The sequence below is a fragment of the Xenopus tropicalis genome, chromosome 5 (genome assembly GCF_000004195.4).
Source record: "Xenopus tropicalis strain Nigerian chromosome 5, UCB_Xtro_10.0, whole genome shotgun sequence".
In the NCBI taxonomy this organism is placed as follows: Eukaryota; Metazoa; Chordata; class Amphibia; order Anura; family Pipidae; genus Xenopus; species Xenopus tropicalis.
The window spans coordinates 97,086,551-97,110,782 of NC_030681.2; the positions used below are offsets into that span (position 1 = coordinate 97,086,551).

The 24,232-nt window shown below is 34.6% G+C and overlaps 2 protein-coding genes across 5 annotated transcripts in view; one reads left to right on the plus strand and one right to left on the minus strand.

The window, feature by feature from the left end:
- angpt2 (angiopoietin 2) overlaps positions 1-19,612 on the plus strand; it is a 37,894-nt gene extending 18,282 nt beyond the window's left edge. Inside the window, exons 4-9 of the mRNA XM_018094428.2 lie at positions 915-1,147; positions 3,798-3,928; positions 9,131-9,232; positions 14,525-14,691; positions 16,751-16,881; positions 17,548-19,612. Coding sequence (XP_017949917.2) covers positions 915-1,147; positions 3,798-3,928; positions 9,131-9,232; positions 14,525-14,691; positions 16,751-16,881; positions 17,548-17,708 — 925 coding nt within the window. The 3' untranslated portion in view covers positions 17,709-19,612. The remainder of the gene's footprint in view (positions 1-914; positions 1,148-3,797; positions 3,929-9,130; positions 9,233-14,524; positions 14,692-16,750; positions 16,882-17,547) is intronic.
- Positions 1-24,232, minus strand: part of mcph1 (microcephalin 1) — a 143,484-nt gene that overhangs the window by 60,618 nt on the left and 58,634 nt on the right. For all 4 annotated transcript variants that reach the window (XR_001924513.2, XM_018093729.2, XM_018093733.2 and 1 more), the window contains one exon: positions 23,179-23,256. Coding sequence is in view for 3 of the 4 variants with exons in the window: in XM_018093729.2 (XP_017949218.2) it covers positions 23,179-23,256 (78 nt within the window). In the remaining variant the exon portion in view is untranslated. The remainder of the gene's footprint in view (positions 1-23,178; positions 23,257-24,232) is intronic.

Sequence of the window (24,232 nt, forward strand, 5' to 3'; positions counted from 1 at the left end):
CTTTAAAACCATGTTATTATTGGTCATGTGTAACAGTTGCATTGTATAGTAATCAAAATTAAGTCTTTTATTTTCAAGAAGTTATTAAATAAATAATGGAAACCAGCCAAATTTCTGCTTTTCAAATAAATGAAATAACGATAATAAAACCAAAGTAGAGAAAACCAAAGATATTATCAATGCTTTGTCTTGTAAATGTGTGAATTTTATGACTTTTTCTTATTTACTCATAAGTACAGGTATAGGACCCATTATCCAGAATGCTCGGGACCAAGGGTATTCCGGATAAGGGGTCTTTCCGTAATTTGGATCTCAATACCTTAAGTCTACAAAAAAATCAATAAAACATTAATTAAACCCAATAGGACTGTTTTGCATCCAATAAGGATTAATTATATCTTAGTTGGAATCAATTACAAGGTTCTGTTTTATTTCTACATAGAAAAAGGAAATCAGTTTTAAAATTCTGAATTATTTGATTAAAATGGAGTCTATGGGAGACGGGCATTCCGTAATTCGGAGCTTTCTGGATAACGGGTTTCCGGATAAGGGGTCCGATACCTGTACTTACTTAATAACATATTGTCAGAATGAATATATGTTATAGTCTGAATTCAGCTAAAATCTTTCACCCAGATTTGTGGTTCCTTACTAAAAAGTATGTTAACTTCTGCTTCCCTGATCTATAGTATCCACTACAATAGTTTGTAGTTCCATGTGTTTTTAAAGTAAAAAATGGCTTTAAAAAAGAAAAACTGCATTGGCATTCAGTTCCAAAACAGAAGATGCACACAGCCCACAAATAGAATCTTATACACTGTTTTGACAAGGGTTGTATTGATTTATATTTACCTATACTAGCTTGTTTAATCATATAATCATAATTTGTATGTAATATAAATACCTCTTTTCAGCTTTTTAGAAAAGAAAGTCCTAGGCATGGAGGACAAGCACACGGCACAACTTCAGACAATAAAGGAAGAAAAGGATAAACTTCAAGATTTGGTGCTGAAGCAAAATACTATTATTGAGGATCTAGAAAAGCAACTTGTAACAGCATCAGCAAATAACTCCTTTCTGCAAAAACAGCAGCATGACTTGATGGAAACGGTACACAATCTCCTGACTAGGATGGCACCTCAGAATGGTAAGTATGGATAGAACACTAAAAAGTGCATAATTAGTAAAGGAGGGGGCTAGAACTGTAAAAACATAAATGGCATAATTCACTACAGGCAAATAAAAGCCTGGAACAAATAAAAAAGTTGCACACAAACCTTCCCAAGTAAATGAGCCTAGTTTAACAAATTATTTTCAGTCTGCTTTAATTTTCCTGTTTGCCATCCATTCCTTAGTGCAGACCACCTGGCTGTGCCAGGAACTTCACTCATGCAAAAAACTGCATCTGTCAACAGATATATTCTTTGCACATGAGAAAATATAAAAAATGAATACTTGACAAAGAAAGAGTGATGGACTGTAAGACCTTCCAGAAGGTATAATATTTTATTGTAGTAGGCACCACCATAAGAACTTCAGTGCACTTAGAATAACATACAGATACAAACGGTTAGTAAAAGTTTAATGTACCTTTCTGCATTCAGAGTGCACAAAGTCAAATCAATAAAATAATCTTACTCTATGTGCATTATTTAAATGTCTCATTCTTGATCTCAGGAATGTTAAGCAAGTAATATAACCTCTTACATTAGGAATGCCCTCCCTGATTTCCTCCGGAGAGAATCCTCTCTCAGTCTTATTAAAACGAAACTTAAAGACTACCTTTTGGAGCACTCACCCAGCACCTGATCTGAGAACTAGCACTTATATTGTAGGGGCTACCAAATAGCCAATCACAGCCCTTATTTGACACCCTCAGGAACTTTTTCATGTTTGTGTTGCGGCTCACAGGTAAAGTTGCTTGGGCCCTTACAGGGTAGTCAAATTGGAAAATTCCTCGCCTTCACTAAATATCTGTGCGGTGTAACTGTAAAATGCAACTGTTTAGTATGGAGCAAGGTACACCACTGAATGTCACTGATAACACTCCATAATACTACAAGAGAGTTACAGACACTCATTGGCCACCAAGCAGTGAGTTACCCTGAGGGTTTTCTTTCCAGCATTTCCACACCTGCCCCTTGGCTATGAACATGACCCCTGCCTAAAGGTAACCAAAACAAAAGCACCCCACCACAGCAAAGTTGAGACTGTAGCAGTAACAGCTATGACATAAGTTTAGCCTTAAGCAAGGACTGTTTACCAGAACAGAAGCAAATTATCAGCATGGATATACTTGTGGCTCAAGGTTTAGTTTAGACATGGTGAACCAGGGACAATACACATATCAATGGACAACATAAAAAACAGAAAACCATAGAAAAAAATAATTTTAGTAGATGTTTAACACAAATACCCTTTGTGGATGCTGTACTTTAAGTACAGGGGTTTCCTTTTTGTACTTCTTTGTAGAAGCTATTAAATAAACTGACTTGCTAAAAACAATATTTTGGACTGAGCAGTGGTATTTTTCTGGAATGATCCCAGGCTTGATTAGTTAAGCACAATAACAAAATTGTTATTACAAGTGTTTTTGCATTTTCTTTGAAACAAATTAAAGAACAAAATACCTTTCAGAAAATAAGAATTATATTTAGCCATTGCCTTTATGCCCTAAAAGCCACTAATATTTACTTAAAGCAGAATAAAAAAACAGGACAGCTTTGTGTTTCAAAATATAAGTAATCAGGATAAACTCAGGATAAAATACAGTGAACATGTAGGCAAAGAACAGAACTTGCTTTTCATTCTCCTTTTCAGTGTGTGGCAATGGCCATCTTTTAACTTCATTTACAAACTAGCAGTCCTCCATTTTTAAACTTAAAGTTATTAAATTACATTATTGTAAACAATACTGCAGCTTCTCTGACAGAAGACAATTTACAAATAATACTTTTTATATATGTTGCAACTTCCCACTCGCATTAACAACTTTTCTGGCAGCCATTTACCCTACTTTGATGTTTGTTTTCCCTGTTGTCCTCTATCTTCTGTCTTTTGTTATTGACCAATATCTGTATTAATAAACCACATTGCTCCCTCTTTGCTTGTTCCTTAACAACTAATTTTACTGCAAAACACTTGGTTTCAAACATAAATTTAGTATTGTTTTCTGGAACTTTTTGCACCAAAACGTGAGACATGCAAGTGTATCGGCCCACCAGTGCTGCCTTGTATTTATTCATCAAAGATACTTTTGTTCACCTACAAAAATCTATAGAATTTCCAATGGCAGATGTAGACTACTGGAAGGCTTATAACATATTGGGTCTTGAGATTAATTTGACTCATCTGTACATTGGTTACACTGTGTGCATTAATGGGTTTATTTATTCAATTGTTGAATTTGTGAATTCAAGTTTGTTTTTCTAAATCGAATAAACTTGCATATCGAATGGTCGCTTATTAATAAGGAAAACTCATTTGAATGAGAAACTCTAATACATTTGAGTTTTCTGGGTATTTCCTGCACTTAATAAATACCAGACTCAAATCAGTGTTTTTTACGTGCAAAAAAACTCGAATTGAGAATAAAAATCAAATTCGACCATTGATAAATCAGCCCCTAAGATTCTAAAGTTGCTGTTCTATGTACTTATGTTAGAACCTTTTTTTTTCTACATGTGCAGCATCAACTAAAACAGGAATTGCTATGTAGCTAAAATATCTTATATTCAGAAGTGGACTGCTGATGATTACTTCAAATAACTGAACCTTTTTTTTTTTATTTATTCTAGCCCCCAGAAGCTCTTTTGTGGCCAAAGAGGAGCAGCTTGCTTTTAAAGACTGTGCTGAGGCATATAAATCAGGATTCACAGCAAATGGGATTTACACATTAACAATCCTCAACACTACAGACCAAGCAAAGGTAAGCATATTGAGAAGAAAATAAACCCTTAACCCCCTTGGCAATATCCAGCGTAGAGCACAATCAGTGTCTCTCAGACAACAAATTACATAAGTAATCTTCATGACAGAGTGGCCATAAGACTCTTTACAATAGGTTATGGCCTTATGGTCTGTAGAAGAAACCCCACAGTTCCTGAAATAGGCAATCATGTTTTACTTGATCAGTCCCACCAGCATGTGGGAGCAACAAAATATAGTCAACTATAAAACTGTCAACTGCCGCTGCTTTACAAACATAGCATACATATTTTAGCTTGTGTGTAAATGACCAATGTATGTTTTCTCACTCCAAACAATTAATGCATTTAAAACTAGAAGTTAGGCAGGATGTACTTGAAAAAAGTCAGAGTTGGTGGACATGCTTTCACCACAACCCCTTCATCAACCTAAGCTACTATGTAGACAGACTGTGACCCTCTAATAATAAGCAGATGGATTTCACTGGCAGCTCTGGCAAGCTGTGGCTCAGTCAAAGTATCCTCAGCAAGCAGATTTAACACCAGAAAGATATGTTTTCTTTATAGTTCTGGTTTAGGCAACCTTTTAAATTCCAAATTAAGTAGTGGTAGTAAGTAGTAGTGTCCAACAACTCACTACAAAAGGAAGAGAGGCTTTGGTGCATCGCCCTGAGCCTTCAGCTAGGGCAGCAGATATCACTTTTTTTTTTGTTTTTGAAGAGCATGCACTCACTGAGCAAATCTTTAGGCAGAATTCATTAAAAGTAGTTCTTATTTATCAATTTTCGAGTTTGTTTTTCTAAATTGGTTAAATTGCTTATTTATTAATGTGGTAAACTCATGCCAATAAAAAAACTTGACTACCTGAAATTTTACAAGTTTACAAGCGTGAATAAAACTCGAATTCTTGAATTCAAAATATGGCTTGATGTTGCCTTGGACAACTCCCATTGACAGAAACTTGCTATCTTTTAGATGGTGACGTTTTACATTTGAGTTTTGGGGTTTTTTTGGACTTAAAGGGGACCTGTCACCCTAAGAAATTATTCCAAATTTTTTCTATTGTGTTTGTCAGACAAAATGGACTTACACTACATTAATAATACAAATCTTGTTTTCTCCAGTCTTGTAATTACACAAACACAGGCAGGCAGGCACAATGTTGTAAACACTGTTTTAAGGCAAGCTTTCTATCACCCAAAAATCTTGTGTATGCACCAGAATGGGGGACCTGATGCACATGCCCATGCAGTTACACAATTAGATGGTGAGGAGGGAGGGGGAAAGTGAAAATAATTGTCTCTCTCACTCCTAGAGGCAGGTACATTGAAGAATTAATAATTGTGCGGGCAATATATGATTGACAGCTGGGATTTTAAAATGCCTTTATAACAGGTATAGATGTGTGGTATGAATTTGGGTTTCATGTTTAATTTGAAAGGGCATTTATTATACAGCTTTTTATGTCTAGGTGACAGGTCCCCTTTAATAAATACCAGACTTTTTTTTTGAACCATAACTCAAATTTAAGTTTTTTTAGCACAAAAAAAATCAGACTAAAACATTGATAAATCTCCCCGATAATCAGAGGCCATAAACCTTTTATATTTATAATGGCAAACTTGTTTGTCTCTGTAGTGATGTGGGCAACACAACAGAAACATTACAGATTTTCAGTCGCTATCCATTCCTGTGCAGTGGTCCTCAGGCATGAATGTCTTATAACCTCATGTCCATCAATAAATTACCATTCGCATATTCTAGAAAATTAGCAGAAACCTTAATAGGGTTTAAATGAAGAACCTTCCTTATTACCCTACAGCATATCAGTGTTCTTAGATTATTAACCCTCTAGGGACAATCTGAGCAGACTGGCATCTGCAGCCCATTTAGTACCTATGCTGCTTTGGGGTTTTTATAAAATGACTTGCTGATTTGTTTAGAATTTTCTCTTAGAGATGACAGCTGTGACTTTATACAGATTTTACCAAAAGGTGAACTTTTATCTACCATACTAGAGTTTTTGCAGCACTTTTCAATATTGGTGTGAGTCTTCATTCTGTCATTCAATCCTTTAACCATATTGATGAATTTATCATAAATTGCACAGTGCTGCATACACAATGAATGGCAGCAAAATTATAGCCTCCTGCTGGAGCTGAAACTGCCAGTGTGCAACAGCAGCCAAAGACAAATGGGAAACAATGGAAACTGTAATTCAACAACTAGAAACTTAAAAAAAAAAAACTATATACCTAAAGATTGCATACAAACTATGTATATGCCTATTTGGCACCTATTATAATTATATGTTGGTTATTTTAAAGCACAAGTTTTCATTCTAAAGATATAATCTTTCTTTTAAGAGTTTCTATTATCTTGTTCTTGCTGGAAGGTAGTAAGAAATATTTAGAACTTGCCAGTGAAAAATCAAATGTAGCATTGGCATTCTATGATCTTGATGTCGGGTTTTTTTTCTACTTTTTGGGCAGCTTTTAGGCTTCAATTCAAATAGGAATTATAGCTCAATGTCTGTTCCAGTGGCATAATACTTGATCTAGACAGGGACATCCTTAAGCTGTTATAACGTAGTTTGGTGTTAGTGGGTGAGTAGACTAGGGTGGTTCTACTTACGTGCTAAATAGTACTATAATATACTATAAATAGTATATTTATTTCACTTTTAACCTTCTTTAGTGGAATGAACATGCCCAATAATTGCACATTTGTTGCAGTACTGATGACATGAGAATATTTTTGGACCGAGAGGACAGATAGTTTTAAAGAGGTGTGGAGGTGCTATTTATGCCAAACTAAACAACCATCCCTAAATGGAAGGAAGGGGGGGGGGGGTGGCTAAGACCCAGCATACAACTGCCAGCACCCCACAGTCCCAAAAGTCTGATGGGAATGCTAGCAATGACATCCCACACAACTGGAGAACCATAGGTTGCAGTTGCCTGTTGTACTTTTCTGGCACAGGGCTTCTGGGGAGATTCACTAGACCACTTGGAATTTTTCTCTACTCTCTGCAGCCAAATATATGCTCATGACTTTACCATTGCAGCACTTAATTTTCTACTATTTGAGACAAAGAACACATACGTGTATGCCCCTTGCTGGCCAAGGAAAGTAGAATAGCAGCACAAGACAATTGTGGGCTTTGGTTCTCCTTTAATACGGGAACAATAACAATTTAAAGGAGACATATTGGATAAATGGGAAAAACCCTAATTTTATAGGCAATTATGATAATAATTATGGTGCTGGTTTCACTTAGTGCTAAAAATTAATTTTATCGGTAAAAATGGCCGCTTTATTGGAGCTCCTTATTGATCCTATCAGTTCTTTGTTTGCGTTTGAAATGAAGGGTGGGCGTGTCCTAACAGTCCCAGCCAAAAGCACAGTAGGAAGGGGATAGCCAATCATAGCCCTGCAGTCACACAAGACAGGCTTCAGTTCCCTATCAGGTCAGGCTAGCTGCTGATTGGTTCCTACCCTAGAGTGCAGTGTACCGAGAGCCGGCGGCTCCCCTGCACATCCACAGAATTCAGCCAGCAGCAAGTGAAACAGATGGGCGGGACTACTGGGGTTTCGGTGGAATTTCTCAATAAATCAGTCTGAAACACAACTTTTTTTTTAAGCACAATGCTTCTGTATCTAGGAGTATAATTCACTCATACATTTATAATTTTTAAAGAGTATGTCTCCTTTAAACACTAACTACTTTAGAGGAAAATTATTAAAGGAAAAAACTTAAAGAATCTGATGTTGACAGATTAAAAAAAATACTATACAATGCTCTTAATACATTTAATTTATATGTTTTCATTATCCTGCAATAAAGGTTCTGGTAGAGGAAAAAAAAGGCTTATTTGTGGTTTCCTTTCTGCGCTTTAACTGAATTATTCAAGATGTTTGAGAAGAATCAATGCAGGCTTTAGATATTAAATCTCAAATTTGCTTGATGTGTTTATTTCTTAAATATTCTTCTATAAATCCTATAGGAATGCTATAAACTCATATTTTGATAAATATGCCTCTAAGTTTACCATACTTTTATAATGAAAAATACTCCCATCTGTAGTGTATATACCCTACGCCTATGCCCTGAGAAAGGTCCCGATAGGGACCGAAACGTTACGTCGGCTGTTTATGCTACTTTAAATATATGTTTTGATTTTTCCGGAGTTGCTGGTCTTTTTTATACTATATATATATATATATATAGATTGCAGAGTGGGGAGCACACCAAACTTTAGGTACAATACCTGGGTGCCAGAGCCGCAAAATGTAGATAAGTGAATGAATGTCGGCACTCACAGGATTCTCACAAGGATGTATCACAGACAATATGGTTGAATGCAACTAGGTGAGGTTTATTGTCCTACGTTTCGGTTCTTTACTGGAACCTTCGTCAGGGAAGGTTCCAGTAAAGAACCGAAACGTAGGACAATAAACCTCACCTAGTTGCATTCAACCATATTGTCTGTGATACATCCTTGTGAGAATCCTGTGAGTGCCGACATTCATTCACTTATATATATATATATGTTTTATTAGGTAAATTGTAAAGTATTTCTTTACACCTCTGTTCTTATTTTAAAGAGACTATGTGCACAGAACATTATGTCTCTATACCTTATACTTATAAGATACATATTCATTTTTCATATTTATAATTTGCAAATATGGAAAGAAGCAATGTTTTGCCAAATAGGGAGCAAATGATATGCTGAACTTTTAATACACTATAGTAGAAAATGTAGAGTTTTAAAATATTCCATATGTATAAGATTCTTTGAAATGGCTATGTCATAAGTCAAAACTAACTTATAGAACACCAACTGTTTAAAGTCATCTTTATAGGAATTGGACCACAGCTTCAATAACTGCAGTTACGGCAATTACTTTTCATATTACATGCTGAGAAAAAGATTATCATAAAGATAACAGCATTGCAGAAATCTGACCAAAGTTATAACTCTATTTAAAATGCAATCTTTTTTGGAATTCATTACACAAATTAAGCAAAATTTCTTATATACAGGCACAATTAAGCCCATTAAATTCCTGATTCTGTAATATGTGCAAAATAAAGTGCTGCCTGACATGTCAAGCTCTATGCCATTAGGGTACCACATACCAGTGTATATATTTTACTGCTGTAAATAACACTATATTGATTTTCTCATTTGTTCCAGACTTACTGCGATATGAAAACAGATGGGGGAGGCTGGACTATTATTCAGAAACGTTTTGATGGCAGTGTAGACTTTCATAGGACATGGAAAGAGTACAAAAAGGTAAACAACAACATTAAAAAAAAAACCCAAAATATGTAAATAACTGACAAACTGAATTTACTTATGTCAAAAATGGGGGCACATATATATATATATTATTTTTTTTTCTTCTTCAAATATGTATGTGTCTCACTGAATTGATTCTAATAACAGCAAAAGCATGGTATTTCTAAGCCTTAGGGCTGTTATAGTAGTCCATCCAGCACTGTTCACTATAATGAAGTTGTGGCAGCTTACTTTCCCTGGGATTCCCTGGGTCAGTCAGTGCTCAGCAGCAACTCTAGTAGGCTGGAAAGCCACAATTTAAAAAAAAAATAAAAAAATAAAAAAAAAAAAAAAAAAAAAATATATATATATATATATATATATGTCAAAATGCAATACTGGCACTCACGTATAAATCTCAAATCCGCCTGGGTGCAGTCTTCAAAGTGAAAACAAGATAAGAAGAAAAAGAAGCCGCTCTCTCAGGACTTAGGTGCAAAAATAAAAAGTAATTTATTGAGTAGACGAACTGACGTTTCGGCTGAACACCTCAGCCTTTCTCAAAGTGGGAAATTATATATTATATATATATATATATTATATATATAACAACAGATAGAAAAACTGCACTCACGAAAAGAGTATTAAAGTTGCCTGGGTGCAGGGTTCAACAAAAAGTATACACTGGCAAAAATAGAAGCCGCACTCACAGGACTTAAGCAAGACATAAGTATTTAATATGTTGCCAAAAAATGAACTAACGTTTCGGCTGCAACACCAGCCTTTGTCAAAGTTGCAAGCACAAATGTGAGCAAACCATAAATACTGTGAATACATATATTTATACATATATATATATATATATTATATAAACAGTTCATAAGCTGCACACCAAAAGTGAGAGACGCTACCTGGGTGCCAGGACAGTATAGTAATCTGTAGATAAACGAAGAGGAACGGCACTCACAGGGAATTTTCACACCAAGGACATCGATAAGCTTGTAGAAAAGTGAGGTTCTTTATTAGTCCGACGTTTCAGTTCCTTCAGGAACTTTCATCAGGGACTGTTGTGAATAAAAACTGAATGCAATGATGTGGAGGTGCCAACTTCTAATATTTTATTCAGAATAGAACATAAATCACGGAACAAAAGTTTAAACTGAGAAAATGTACCATTTTAAGGGAAAAATATGTTGATTCAGAATTTCATGGTGTCAACAAATCCCCAAAAAGTTGGGACAAGGCCATTTTCACCACTGTGTGGCATCTCCCCTTCTTCTTACAACACTCAACAGACGTCTGGGGACCGAGGAGACCAGTTTCTCAAGTTTAGGAATAGGAATGCTCTCCCATTCTTGTCTAATACAGGCCTCTAACTGTTCAATCGTCTTGGGCCTTCTTTGTCGCCCCTTCCTCTTTATGATGCGGCAAATGTTCTCTATAGGTGAAAGATCTGGACTGCAGACTGGCCATTTCAGTACCCGGATCCTTCTCCTACGCAGCCATGATGTTGTGATTGATGCAGAATGTGGTCTGGCATTATCTTGTTGAAAAATGCAGGGTCTTCCCTGAAAGAGATGACGTCTGGATGGGAGCATATGTTGTTCTAGAACCTGAATATATTTTTCTGCATTGATGCTGCCTTTCCAGACATGCAAGCTGCCCATGCCACACGCACTCATGCAACCCCATACCATCAGAGATGCAGGCTTCTGAACTGAGCATTGATAACAACTTGGGTTGTCCTTGTCATCTTTGGTCCGGATGACATGGCGTCCCAGATTTCCAAAAAGAACTTTGAATCGTGACTCGTCTGACCACAGAACAGTCTTCCATTTTGCCACACTCCATTTTAAATGATCCCTGGCCCAGTGAAAACGCCTGAGCTTGTGGATCTTGCTTAGAAATGGCTTCTTCTTTGCACTGTAGAGTTTCAGCTGGCACGGCGGATGGCACGGTGGATTGTGTTCACTGACAATGGTTTCTGGAAGTATTCCTGAGCCCATTCTGTGATTTGCTTTACAGTAGCATTCCTGTTTGTGGTGCAGTGTCGTTTAAGGGCCCGGAGATCACGGGCATCCAGTATGGTTTTACGGCCTTGACCCTTACACACAGAGATTGTTCCAGATTCTCTGAATCTTCGGATGATGTTATGCACAGTTGATGATGATAGATACAAAATCTTTGCAATTTTTCGCTGGGTAACACCTTTCTGATATTGCTTCACTATCTTTCTGCGCAACATTGTGGGAATTGGTGATCCTCTACCCATCTTGGCTTCTGAGAGACACTGCCACTCTGAGAAGCCCTTTTTATACTCAATCATGTTGCCAATTGACCTAATTAGTGTTATTTGGTCTTCCAGCTCTTCGTTATGCTCAAATTTACTTTTTCCAGCCTCTTATTGCTACTTGTCCCAACTTTTTTGGGATTTGTTGACACCATGAAATTCTGAATCAACATATTTTTCCCTTAAAATGGTACATTTTCTCAGTTTAAACTTTTGTTCTATTCTGAATAAAATATTAGAAGTTGGCACCTCCACATCATTGCGTTCAGTTTTTATTCACAATTTAGTTTGTTTAGTGTCCCAACTTTTTTGGAATCCGGTTTGTGTATATTATATATATATATTATTTATATTACGTTGGACCTTTTTTTCAAATAAACTTTTCATTTTTTTTTGCAAAGTCCTGGTGTGTGCGGCTCACTGTCTGTATACTATATATATATATATATATATATATATATATATATATATATATCAAACTCAACAGTAGAAAGCACTCACAGCTACAGCATCAATCAGGTCAGTGATTTATTTCAGCATACCATCTACGCGTTTCGATCACCACAGGATCGTCATCAGGATGATAGACAGGAAGTGAAGTGTCAGGTTAAAAACCCGCAGTATCCAATCAGTGTTTATACAACATTAACCCATTCAATAACATGTGCAAAGTGTAATCAAATACCAGGTACTAAAAAAATCCCCATATGATCAAAAATAAAATCATCATCAAACATCTAGACATATTAATACATAAACTAGGACATATCCCTTATATATCAATGTAGTAAGCCACATGGCAAAGCTCATAGTGAAATATAATTTTAAAACACATATAAGTCAATCTATCAAGACACATGACAAAGTCACATGTCATGACTAAAAATTGAATTTATAAATATCACCATTAACTTCAATACTCATCTAAACTCATAATAGTGCATAAAATAGGACATATCCCATATATATCAATGCGATAAGCCACATGGCACAACTCATAGTGAAATATAATTTTAAAACACATATGAGTCAATCTATCAAGACACATGACAAAGTCACATGTCATGTCTAGAAATTAAGATGATAAATATCACCATTAACTTTAATGCTCATACACATTAGCTATTACATATTAATAGGGAAAAATAAGTTACCCACCCAAAGTTATAACGTGATAAAAACTAGCGTGTTGCAAAAAGTTATTTCATATTCATAGTGAGATTTAGGAAATGTGAACAGATAAACGGACAAAAATTGTCCAATACTAATAAAAAGCATTTCTTACAATCTTTATAGTTAAAGTTAAAAGCAGTCACACTTAAAAACATTTAAGGAAGTCACTACATAAAGACCAAGAAACATCACTTAGGATAGTGGATGATCAAAATAGCATCAAATATCTTAAATTAGGATCACGTTAATTAACTGACTTCAAATTACATAAACCAATGCTATCTAAAAAATTGGTCATAAGGCCATCATATAGGAAATACCCAGGGACACAACAGTCAGTTTATATAAAACAAGATAGTGATAACATCTCATTTAATCCCCTAGGGGCAATTGTGTCAAGTCTCCGGATCCATTGGGCCTCCCTCTTTATGTTATGTTCGTTATGCTCAAATTTACTTTTTCCAGCCTCTTATTGCTACTTGTCCCAACTTTTTTGGGATTTGTTGACACCATGAAATTCTGAATCAACATATTTTTCCCTTAAAATGGTACATTTTCTCAGTTTAAACTTTTGTTCTATTCTGAATAAAATATTAGAAGTTGGCACCTCCACATCATTGCGTTCAGTTTTTATTCACAATTTAGTTTGTTTAGTGTCCCAACTTTTTTGGAATCCGGTTTGTGTATATTATATATATATATTATTTATATTACGTTGGACCTTTTTTTCAAATAAACTTTTCATTTTTTTTTGCAAAGTCCTGGTGTGTGCGGCTCACTGTCTGTATACTAATATATATATATATATATATATATATATATATATACACAGTCCAAAAGAGTTTCAGCACACCAAACATATAAATGCAAATTACCTAGGTGCTACCTCCGTGTATCCAATTATCCACAAATCCAGAAGTATAAGGTGCACACCAGGATTTTAAATATAAAACATGACTTTTATTGCATCATACTGATAAAACAGATCAACGTTTCAGTCTCCACCTAAGACCTTTATCTGTATATATAGTATACAGACAGTGAGCCGCACACACCAGGACTTTGCAAAAAAAAATGAAAAGTTTATTTGAAAAAAAGGTCCAACGTTTCGAGCACTGACTGTGCTCTTCCTTTACAGGAGTCTTCTGTATATCATAATTGCAGTTAAATTGGGAAAAACGAATCCTTGTGTTGTGTGACTAATGCATGTTAACTCATCTGATTGATCTGTCAGTCCATGTTTGATCAATGCAAATGCTTACTAAAATTCTGCATACAGTACACACAAAAATAAGGATATTGTAGTTTAGATGAGGACTGACATTTGGAATGCTGGCATAGATGGTAAATTTCCTCTTGTGATATAATAAAATCATATCATTTTTGAATCAGTAGCTATCTATATATTGTGTTCTGAAGGTTTTATTTCATTCATGTTATATCAGTCAACAAAAAAAAGCTGTATTTTTTTTCTTACACACTTCTTCCTGTTCCGGTTAAAGCCTGCATTATTTCCTGTGAGGTGATCTCTGAAGGCATACAGAGAATATCAAAAAACTGTGGCTCAAAGGAAAGATGTAAAAGGACAATATTTATTGATATCTTAGAGGGCAGTTTTGATCAAACAATCAAACAATTATAAATTATCTGCTGGTTAAATATTCTCTCTGAAGGTACTGTAAAGTTTTAATTTAGGTTGATGCAGAAATAACTATAGTTTAAAACCAGATTGCATCCTTCTATGGTTACGGATTATAAACTGTTAATTTTGTAATCCCAAAACAATAGCTGTATAAAAATGTATTTTTATAAAAAAGGGATACAATATTTTCTTTTATTTATAGGGGTTTGGTGACCCAGCTGGAGAATATTGGTTAGGAAATGAGCTAGTTTCTCAGCTAACAAATCTACAGAAATATGTCCTGAAAATCCAGCTGAGAGACTGGGAAGGAAACCAGGCCTTTTCATTATATGAACACTTTTATTTGGGAAATGAAGCACAGAAATACAGGTAAGTTGAATTTTACAAAATGGTATAAGATGCTAATTTTTATTTGAAGGTGTTAATCCTTTAAATTAAAGCAAAAAAAAAGAAAAGAAAAATGTAGAACTGCAACGTAAGCAGAGGGATTGCAATTCACAAAATGATTACTGAAATTTGTTTTTTTTTTTTTAAAAGTGCTCTACTAAACAGTTTTTTTCATATTTTATTTTGATATTTCATACGGTGCTAGCCATATTCTTCATTTCCCTGGGTGCCACAGCCATGTGACCTGTGCTATAAAAAAACTTCAGTCACACTTTACTGCTGAGCTGCAAGTTGGAGTGATATCACCCCCTCCCTTTCCCCCCAGCAGACGATCAGCAGAACAATGGGAAGGGAGAAAGATAGCAGCTCCCAGTAGATATCAGAATAGCACTCAATAGTAAGAAATCCAAGTCCGGCTTGGGACTCCTCAGGCTCAATGGACTGAGATGGCGCCTACACACCAATATTACAACTAAAAAAAATACATTTGTTGGTTTAAGAATAACATTTTAAATGATAGAGTAAATTATTTGCAATGTAAAATGAGTAATTTAGAACTAAAAAGTACACCATAAAAATCATGACTGAATCCCTCTCTACTCAATGCTCTACACCTACAGGCACAGAGGAATTTCTAGTGAACAATGTGACTCTAAAAATTCAGTCATGCTCAGCACTGAAAGTAAACTTGTAAATGTGTTGGCCAATTTACCAGATTCTTCTCTGCCTTTAACAGATATTTAACATTCTGGAAAACTGTCCAAAACTGGTCTTATAGTTATTATAAGAATGGTTTAATGCTTTTTTTTCCCCAACATTCCACTTGGTGCTACACCAAACGTTATCATTTATAACCCACTTGCCCATGAGACAAAACAAGCTTTTAAGGGACCAGAGAATCAAATGATAGAAGATCGAAGGAGTTATCCTTAAATGTAATATAATCTTTCTCACCAATGTGCCATTAGATATTACCCACAATAAACAATTAACAATAAATGATATTTTTTCTAAAATAAAATTAAGTTTTAAAGCTGTTAAAGAACATAATGGACAATATTGCAAAATTGGAATGATTAGGATAATAACAAAATGATTATATGATTCACAACCAAGGGAATTTTTTTTATGCCAAATGTGTATGAAATGGTTTGAAAGTTTAATATTGCGAGTGCCATTAGTGGACATGACTACCCAAGCTTATATACCCGTACCTTGACCAATCTGCCAGGTATTAAATGGCTTATATCTTATATAATACATAAAAAATAATTTTGCAACAGAGAAACAACATAACTAAGTGATGCTTGTAAAGGCTGTCTAGTTAATAAAACAAAAGAAAAAAAAATGTATAAATACAGTAATCTCTCAATATATAAAGGGCATATCCAACAGCATTAAAAGATTGTGGTGCTATAAGCTTGGGACTAATTTTATGAGCTCTGTCCAGCAAAAGGACCTTTCTATCCCTAGCTCTTATACACTGGGTCCCTGACTGGTGAGGTGCTTACCCCTTCATTACTTCATCGTGCCTCAGCTGCTCATCTTGCTGGCTTACTACTTCTCTCACCACCTACAGTGAGGTCCACAGAGCTAGCTAATCTAAAATATTTGTTTCACCATGGCATCACTGTAAGGTAGCACACTTCAGGGGCCCTGTGGCATCATTCAATCTTATGTTTTTTTACATCAGCCAGAGGAGGTGATCCACTGCTCTCCCCCCTATATAGACTATCTAGGGAAATCCCCTCCAAGGAGAACATGATCTAGAACCTTCTCAAGGCACTCCCTGCCCAACAGCCCCAGGTTCCGACTGGCAGTAATTATAACTAATATCAAATGCTATATGTACTTTCTACCTGTTTAACATAGTAACATGCTCGTTGTTAATCAAAATTATACACGCAACCACTGTAACATGTACCCTAATACTAAGTTAATAAAGTTATGACCAATCTATACAAATATATAATTGGGAAAAGTCACACAAAGTTTGAAAAACTTCAGAAGTAGAAAAAAAGTTCTCTCTTTTTAACAACAGGATTAACCTCAAAGGATATACTGGGACTGCGGGAAAAATAAACAGCATAAGCCAACCAGGAAATGATTTTAGTACAAAGGATGCAGACAATGACAAATGTATTTGCAAGTGCTCACAAATGGCAACAGGAGGTAGGAACAGTTTTCTTTTTTACACCTTCCTATTTTTACTGGCATGAACAGGCAATTCTTATATTCCATTTTCTAAAGCTTGCCAATAACATACTTTCAATGGCATGTTACATGGTAATATTTTATATAAATTAGATGTTCTATTCAGAAATGTAGTTGGTCATGTCTGAGGTGATACCCGACAGTACAACGAAAGAAGGGTTTTGATGTAATAAAATTTACTAATGCTATTTTTTTAGGAAACGATTTGCAAAAACGTTTACTAACATATAAAATGAAGCACATATCAAGTGTTCTGATAAAGGATTTGCAACTGCAGCACAAAATATGGCTCATATATCATGACAACAATCTGCATACATAGGCAATGGGTTCAGACATGTTCAAGCAATATGAGATTATTTATGTTAATATTTCTTTATGAAACATTCCACTAACTCCACTAAGGCTACTCCTGGTAACTTAAAGAGCTCTTGGCATTAGTGATGAGCTTCCCCCCCTGACCTACTAGAATCAATTTGGCCGCTACTGAGCCTTGAGATGCCCCTAAATGTAACTCCAACAACATTACGCACATAGTTAACTTTTATATCAACTTGTTATAATAAGTTTTTAGTCACTTAACTTAGTCTTGATAAAACAGAATTTATTAATTATGTTTTATAGGATGGTGGTTTGATGCCTGCGGACCCTCTAATCTGAATGGGATGTATTACTCAATGGGACAGAACACAAACAAGTTTAATGGGATCAAATGGTACTACTGGAAAGGGTCAGGTTACTCTCTAAAGGCAACAACAATGATGATCCGACCCGTTGACTTTTGAATATAATACAACTTTTGATGGTGTTTACATACTAAAAAGACAATGTGGCGAAACATAATGGAGTCAGGACAGCAAATTTTATTGATCCATATTGTATTGCCAGCAGTTTTAGTGATCGACAATAACAAAGATGCAAAATGAACAGCAAAGCAGCTTTTTCCACAATGACCACTACTGCTTAAGATATTTGAATTGCATGTAAATAACTGGAATTGTTAACAGGAGTACTCATTCCATGCTTCTTTCTGCAGAATTACAGGCAATCTGCAAACCAATTTGTATGTTATGTATTATATATTGTACATAGGGGTGTAAATAACATGTAAACAGATGGTGTTAAAATGTTACACCCATGTCTGAGATGCAAGATTAGGTTCTTTAAATATCTAGGTGCCTATCATGTTGTCACCTATCAATATCGACAAACAGAGGAAGCAACCACTACTACTACTACAAGCTGTTTTCTTTGTCACGTTTTCCTGTCCTTCAGCTGAAAGCCTACCATATTACATAGAATTACAGATGGAAAAAAATTGATTTACACATCCGATAATACAAAACAGAGAGTTGACTGTCTGTGCCAGATTTTCCATTTGTATGTACAGCAGCTTTAGCCAGTTATTTGTCCTCACAATACTGCAAGAACTGCACTTTTTTTTTTTTTTTTGAAGAGGCCTGTTGTATGTAAATATTTTTTAAAGTAATTATGTAACCGGCACCTATACTAAAGCCCAGATTTACATATTTTTCTATTAGCATAACCAAATGTGTTTTTGGAACATAAAAATCTTGATAAATATAAATTGCACTCTCTCTCCGCAACATACCCCCTCGAATTCCTGTGCCATCCTAATTTCACAAAACATTTGCACATAAGTTTTTTTTGTTTTTTTTAATGCAGGTATCTAATTTTAAAGGCATGCATGTTTTTAGGGCGTCAGTGACAAAAGGACCCCAGTATTATTGCAATTATCTGATGGCTTAATAGTCTGACCTTTATAGTTTTTAACATGCTAAAATGAAAGGTACTTAACTTATTAAAACTAAATAATGTTCACCTTTGTTTCTACTTTTGTGATGGCAGATGATGGTAGTACATGCAGTTAAAGCAAATTCTCCTGTGAGTTTAATGACGTTCCATAGAGATGAAAGTCTAAAGAGATTATAGATAGCCTTTAGCAGGATCTATAGCTTTACTTTTTTTTTGTTGTTGTCCTGAATATTGTCTTCATAAATGATAATATTCATCAAACACATCCACTCAGTCAGGACAAGCTAGCTTTACAAATTTCATATACATCCATGGGATGTCAGTGGAACATAATAAGCCTTTTTCTGACATAATTCAGTGAAAAGTAAATTCATGTTTTACAACCATAACCCCAGAAAGCCAATAACACTATCTTGCAAACAAAATGCTCTGGACAGCCTCAATTTTCTGGAAAAGGGGGTTTTCAAAGTTTTTTATTTGAAATTAGGCAGAACAATTTTTTTTTGCAAATCAGTTTTTTAGTTGGTACCAACCACTAATCAAAATAGAGTGGCTTTTTATGCCAATTATGTTAATAATGCCAAAGGTAGTGACATAGTAGATGTAGATATTTGTGTATATTGTAGGAGATAAGGGTAAACAAGCAAACGCATCAGAAGGTGTTTTTTTTTAATATTGTTTGACCTAACTTTTGGAGATGGAGTCGGCTGGTTAAAAAGGTTAAAAAAAGAATAGCAGAACTCAGATGTCTTTTATAGAACTTATTCCCATCCATGCTCACAAAGAGTCCATAAATGCAACTGATCTATTGAACAAAATATATTTGTGACTAATTCTGCATGAATCTTATCTATGCAATAATGCCTTGGTTTGCCTATATGAAACATTACTACAATAAATAAAAAAAAATATACATAAATGCAAAAATCTCTTATTGGAGTGTTTTAGTGGGGTTTTTCATCATATAGTCTTCCAGTAGGCATGCCTAGAAATACTCTTTTGTATATGTACGAAGAAACACACAAAAAACGCCTATGGTTGTTACATTTAGAATCATACCGATTAGCTTATAGGCTTATAATAGCAAATTGCAATTATTTAAAATTATGATTTGCCCATTGCTTATAGTTTAAACATGTACTAAGCCACAGGTAAATCGACTGCTAAATGTGCTGTTCTTATTAAAGCTGCACTTTTAACTAAGAAAATTAAACCAATGGTGGCTGCATGCTGCTCTTTCTTAAACAGTGAGATCTGAAATTAGTAATATAAAAAGAGCAATGTGATGCTCACAAACTACTGATACCCTGCTGATGACCATATTTCAAATGCATCACATATCCACTAGCTTCTTCAGTCACTTTCATTATGTGGATTTTCTTTACTTAATGGACCATAAACAAATCCATTTCAGATTGCAGAAATATGTTACCCCTTGATAAACACAGAGAACATATTTATTGAGAAAACAAGAACATCCCTAACCTTGCCAATAGTATTTTTAAGACAAATAAGCAAATCTTCAATTATATAAACATGGATTTGAAGAGTTATTTTTATATAATGATAGTTATGCATTCTTTAAAGTGACCCTAAGAAATAATTCCAAATCCTATTTTATTGTTAGACAAGAAAAATAAACATAACTTATACTTCATAAATTATTTCAATCTTGTTTTGTTTATTCTTTTGGAATCCACAATTAAAGGATAGAGACAGGCACCATTTTGTGGATACTGCTATGAAGGCAAGCATTGCATTATCTCAAAAATCTCATGTATGCACCAGAATGGGTACACCTGATGCACAACCCATGCACAGGCTATGCAATTATAAGCAGCGTGAGGGACAGGGGCATGTGAGGATTTTTTACTTTTATTGTACAGCTTTTTATGTCTGGGTGACTGGTCCCCTGTGAATTGGTATTTCACAACCAATAGTATATATTCATCTTGCTGCAACTTCATGGAGACCTCAAGCAAAATTCTGTAACTGCCCCATTATATTTTAGAAAAAAATGAAAAAGGATAGTACCACAAAATATTTTGAGCAACCCTGGTTTCGGGAAAAAAAAAAAAAAAAAAAAAAAGGCTTTATGAAAATATGGTGATGCGATAACAGAAAAACTTTTCAAAGTGGATAGAAACAATCACAAATAGTTACAGCAACCTTGGTGTAACCTACAAGTAACAGTCAAATAGTCAAAGAGACAACCCCCTAAGTATTATAAATATCAGTTCCTTAAGCGTCTGCACTCTAATGCAAAAAATCTGGCTGCACAGCCAAATTAATTATAGTAATGCTATTATCAGACCAGCACTACATTATAAAAAAATATTAATACCTTTATTGTAAGCACATTGCACAAAAAAGTCAGGTGTTTCATACCTAAACAGGATCTTTCAATAAGCTTTAAATACAAACACAAGAAATCAGTGCCCAATCCTCATCACTATACAATTACGTGATTAACCAATGATTTCCATTGCAAGTAAAATCAAATCTGCTGGATTCTTCCCTTTCTCATGTTATCGACCATAACATAGTGCATACTAGATATTATATATAGAAAAACCAAATGTGTATTCAGTAGGAACATACAGCCAACGTTATGTTGCAGTCCCTAATCACAATCAATTATAAATAGCCCATTCGTGCACCTGGGTAGAATTTTCTGAAGCAGTGTGCCACCTTATGGATATTTTATATTATATATATATATATATATATATATATATATATATATATATATATATATATATATATATATATATATATATATATATATATATATATATATATATATATATATATGCACTGTGTTATGGTTGATTACATGAGAAAAAGGATATTTATTTATTTTTTTAAAGGGTGTGCCAGTCTGATAATAGCTTTATATAAGTAAACAATATGTTGAGGGGGTTTCTAGACTCATTGTAATCTTTCCAGTAGTTTTAACCTTAAAGGAGAATGAAAGGTAAAAGCTAAGTAAGCTTTATCAGAAAGGTCTATGTAAATACAGCCATAAGCACTTACAGAAAAGCTGCACTGAGCCCTCTATCAAAAGAAACACAGGATTTCTTGTCTTGTAGGGCTCTTTACTCAGGTATGGTAATGGTTTCAGCAGAATAAATATAGCATTCTAGGTGGCACTAATGTGGCAAACCTAATGGCTGTAAGATGACAAAATGACTTTCCTTTTCCTACCAATAGCTCTGGAATATTGTAATTTACTGCAGAGACCTTAAGGAATCTATGAAACAAAGCAACTTTCTTACTGACCAAGAGGAACGTTTGATATTAGAAACGCAAAATATATATATATATATATATATATATATATATATATATTTTTTTTTTTTTTTTTTTTTTTGTGTCAAAACAACCTGTCCTTTCAAAAAAGAAAATGTTAGATGTTAAAAGAAGCTGTCCCTTTTTAATACAATGCAGAATTTGCTTATAGAAACAGGAAGCTGGAACTTTAACATAAATATATATACTCTATATACAGTAATTCCATTAAAAAGAGTTCAGTTTTTTTTTAACAAAATAAATCAGTACATCTCAAAATTTTCAAAAAAAATGTATGTAAGCTCAGGCGTAAGAACTTCATAATCCAATAAAAGCTCCAAGATGGATCATTGTTTTAATGTGAGAAACAAAGAAGTGCAGCTATTGCAAGATTACTTATGAGCCAGGCATACTTATCTATGCAATGCCTTCCTGTGCTGTCTGTCTGCTATATTAATAATATGCATTCTGTTTACTGGAATTTAATCCTCTCAGTAGCCATATGTAAATCAACTCGATTGCGGTTCTAACCCCTTGGGCAGCTATTCTGAAATGTATCCGGTATTACCCAGGCTGCCCAAGCCCTAGCCACTTAGATTTCAATCGTTGAAGCATTTGCTTTTGCAGAGAATCCTTACATTTATAAATAGTTTCAGAATAAATATTTATAAATGGATTCATAATTATAAAATCCACCACTGTCTTTTGTTCCACTTTTTGTACAGCAGTGATTTATGGCTTGTAAAGTACTTTAAATCCTTTGTAAATAAACTTTTTTAAAAAATTCAAATTATATTTAAATATAGCTTTAGGTTAGTATGAGTGTAAAAATCTTATGCTTGGCAGACATTTATTAAAGCACTGATACTTTGGTTTCCAGTTGTTTCAGCTTGCTTAAAGGAAACAATATTTTCTAGGATGTTAAGAGTAGTTAAGAAACAATTAAAAGAACCAATATAATTCATATCAAAAAAGGAACCGAAAGAACTGTTAAAAAAAAAAAAAAATATATATATATATATATATATATAGATATATAAAAGCTTTTATGATCATATACACACAAACATTATGATAAAAATGCTGTAAATGATGTTACATGCAAAATACATGTTTGTGTATTGCTTAACGAGTACAGACTAACGGATGTAACATCCATGAAATATAATTTATAATAATTGCACTTACAGGAGCAGCTGGGAAATGGTCTGAAAGTTCATAAGGTTCTTCAGAAATCCAGTGTCCACACTCCAAGGACCACAGCACCTAAAAAAAAAAAAACAAACAAACAGGGTTGGCTAAATATATTTAGTCAGAAAGTATAACTAAACTACAATACTCTGGATGAGAGAATGTTTGGGATAAGCAGGTTTGCTTGAAAATGTCATAAAGAAGCTTAAGGTATATATTTATTTTTAAAAAATAGAAATTAAAACATAGCAGTGTGACACACAAACATATTTATTCATCTGATCAATAAGGATAAAAGTTTGCCCCATACCAGACCCTAGAGGTATCTATTAATTCCTATGCTCCATAACCTGCAGTTTATGTTATGCCAAAAAAGCCCTCTAATTACCACAAGGATTGGACTAAAAAGTGACTCCAGAGTAGTTAGCAATATTGGGTCATTACGGTCTCCCATAGCAGGGGTGTGGCTTCAGAGATTAGACAGTGTTTACATTTTCAAAAAATGAAAACATATAAAAAGTATTTACTCAAAAATATTTATCATATCCTTAAAGGAGAAGGAAAGGCTAATAAAGAGTTAATCTCAAGCTGCAGGCATACCTTCAGTTCTCTCAATAGTGCCCTTATGTCTCCCTATATTTCACCTGTTGAGAGGATCAGAAGCCAAACAGGGAGAAAAAACGCTGAGTTGTGTAAAGAAAGTTCCCAAAATGCTGACTCCTGCACTGAGACCATGCGTACATGCTCAGTTTGTAAGACTATGCTTCAGCTTCCTACTGATTGGCTCAGATCCACATTCCTAAGGGGGGGGTTGAGTTCTTAGCATTCTTGAGGGAGGGGGGAGCAGGAGAGAGGAGACAGCAGAGAGCTTCTGGTACATGAATTACAGACACAACAAATCTTTTGACAGAGAGGTCAGTGCAGCGTTTCTGTGAGTGCTTATGGCTGTATTTACATAGACCTTTCTGATAAAGCTTACTTCGTTTTTACCTTTCTTTCTCCTTTAACTAAGACATACTGTGTAATGCAGAATTCACTCCCTTTTTTCTAG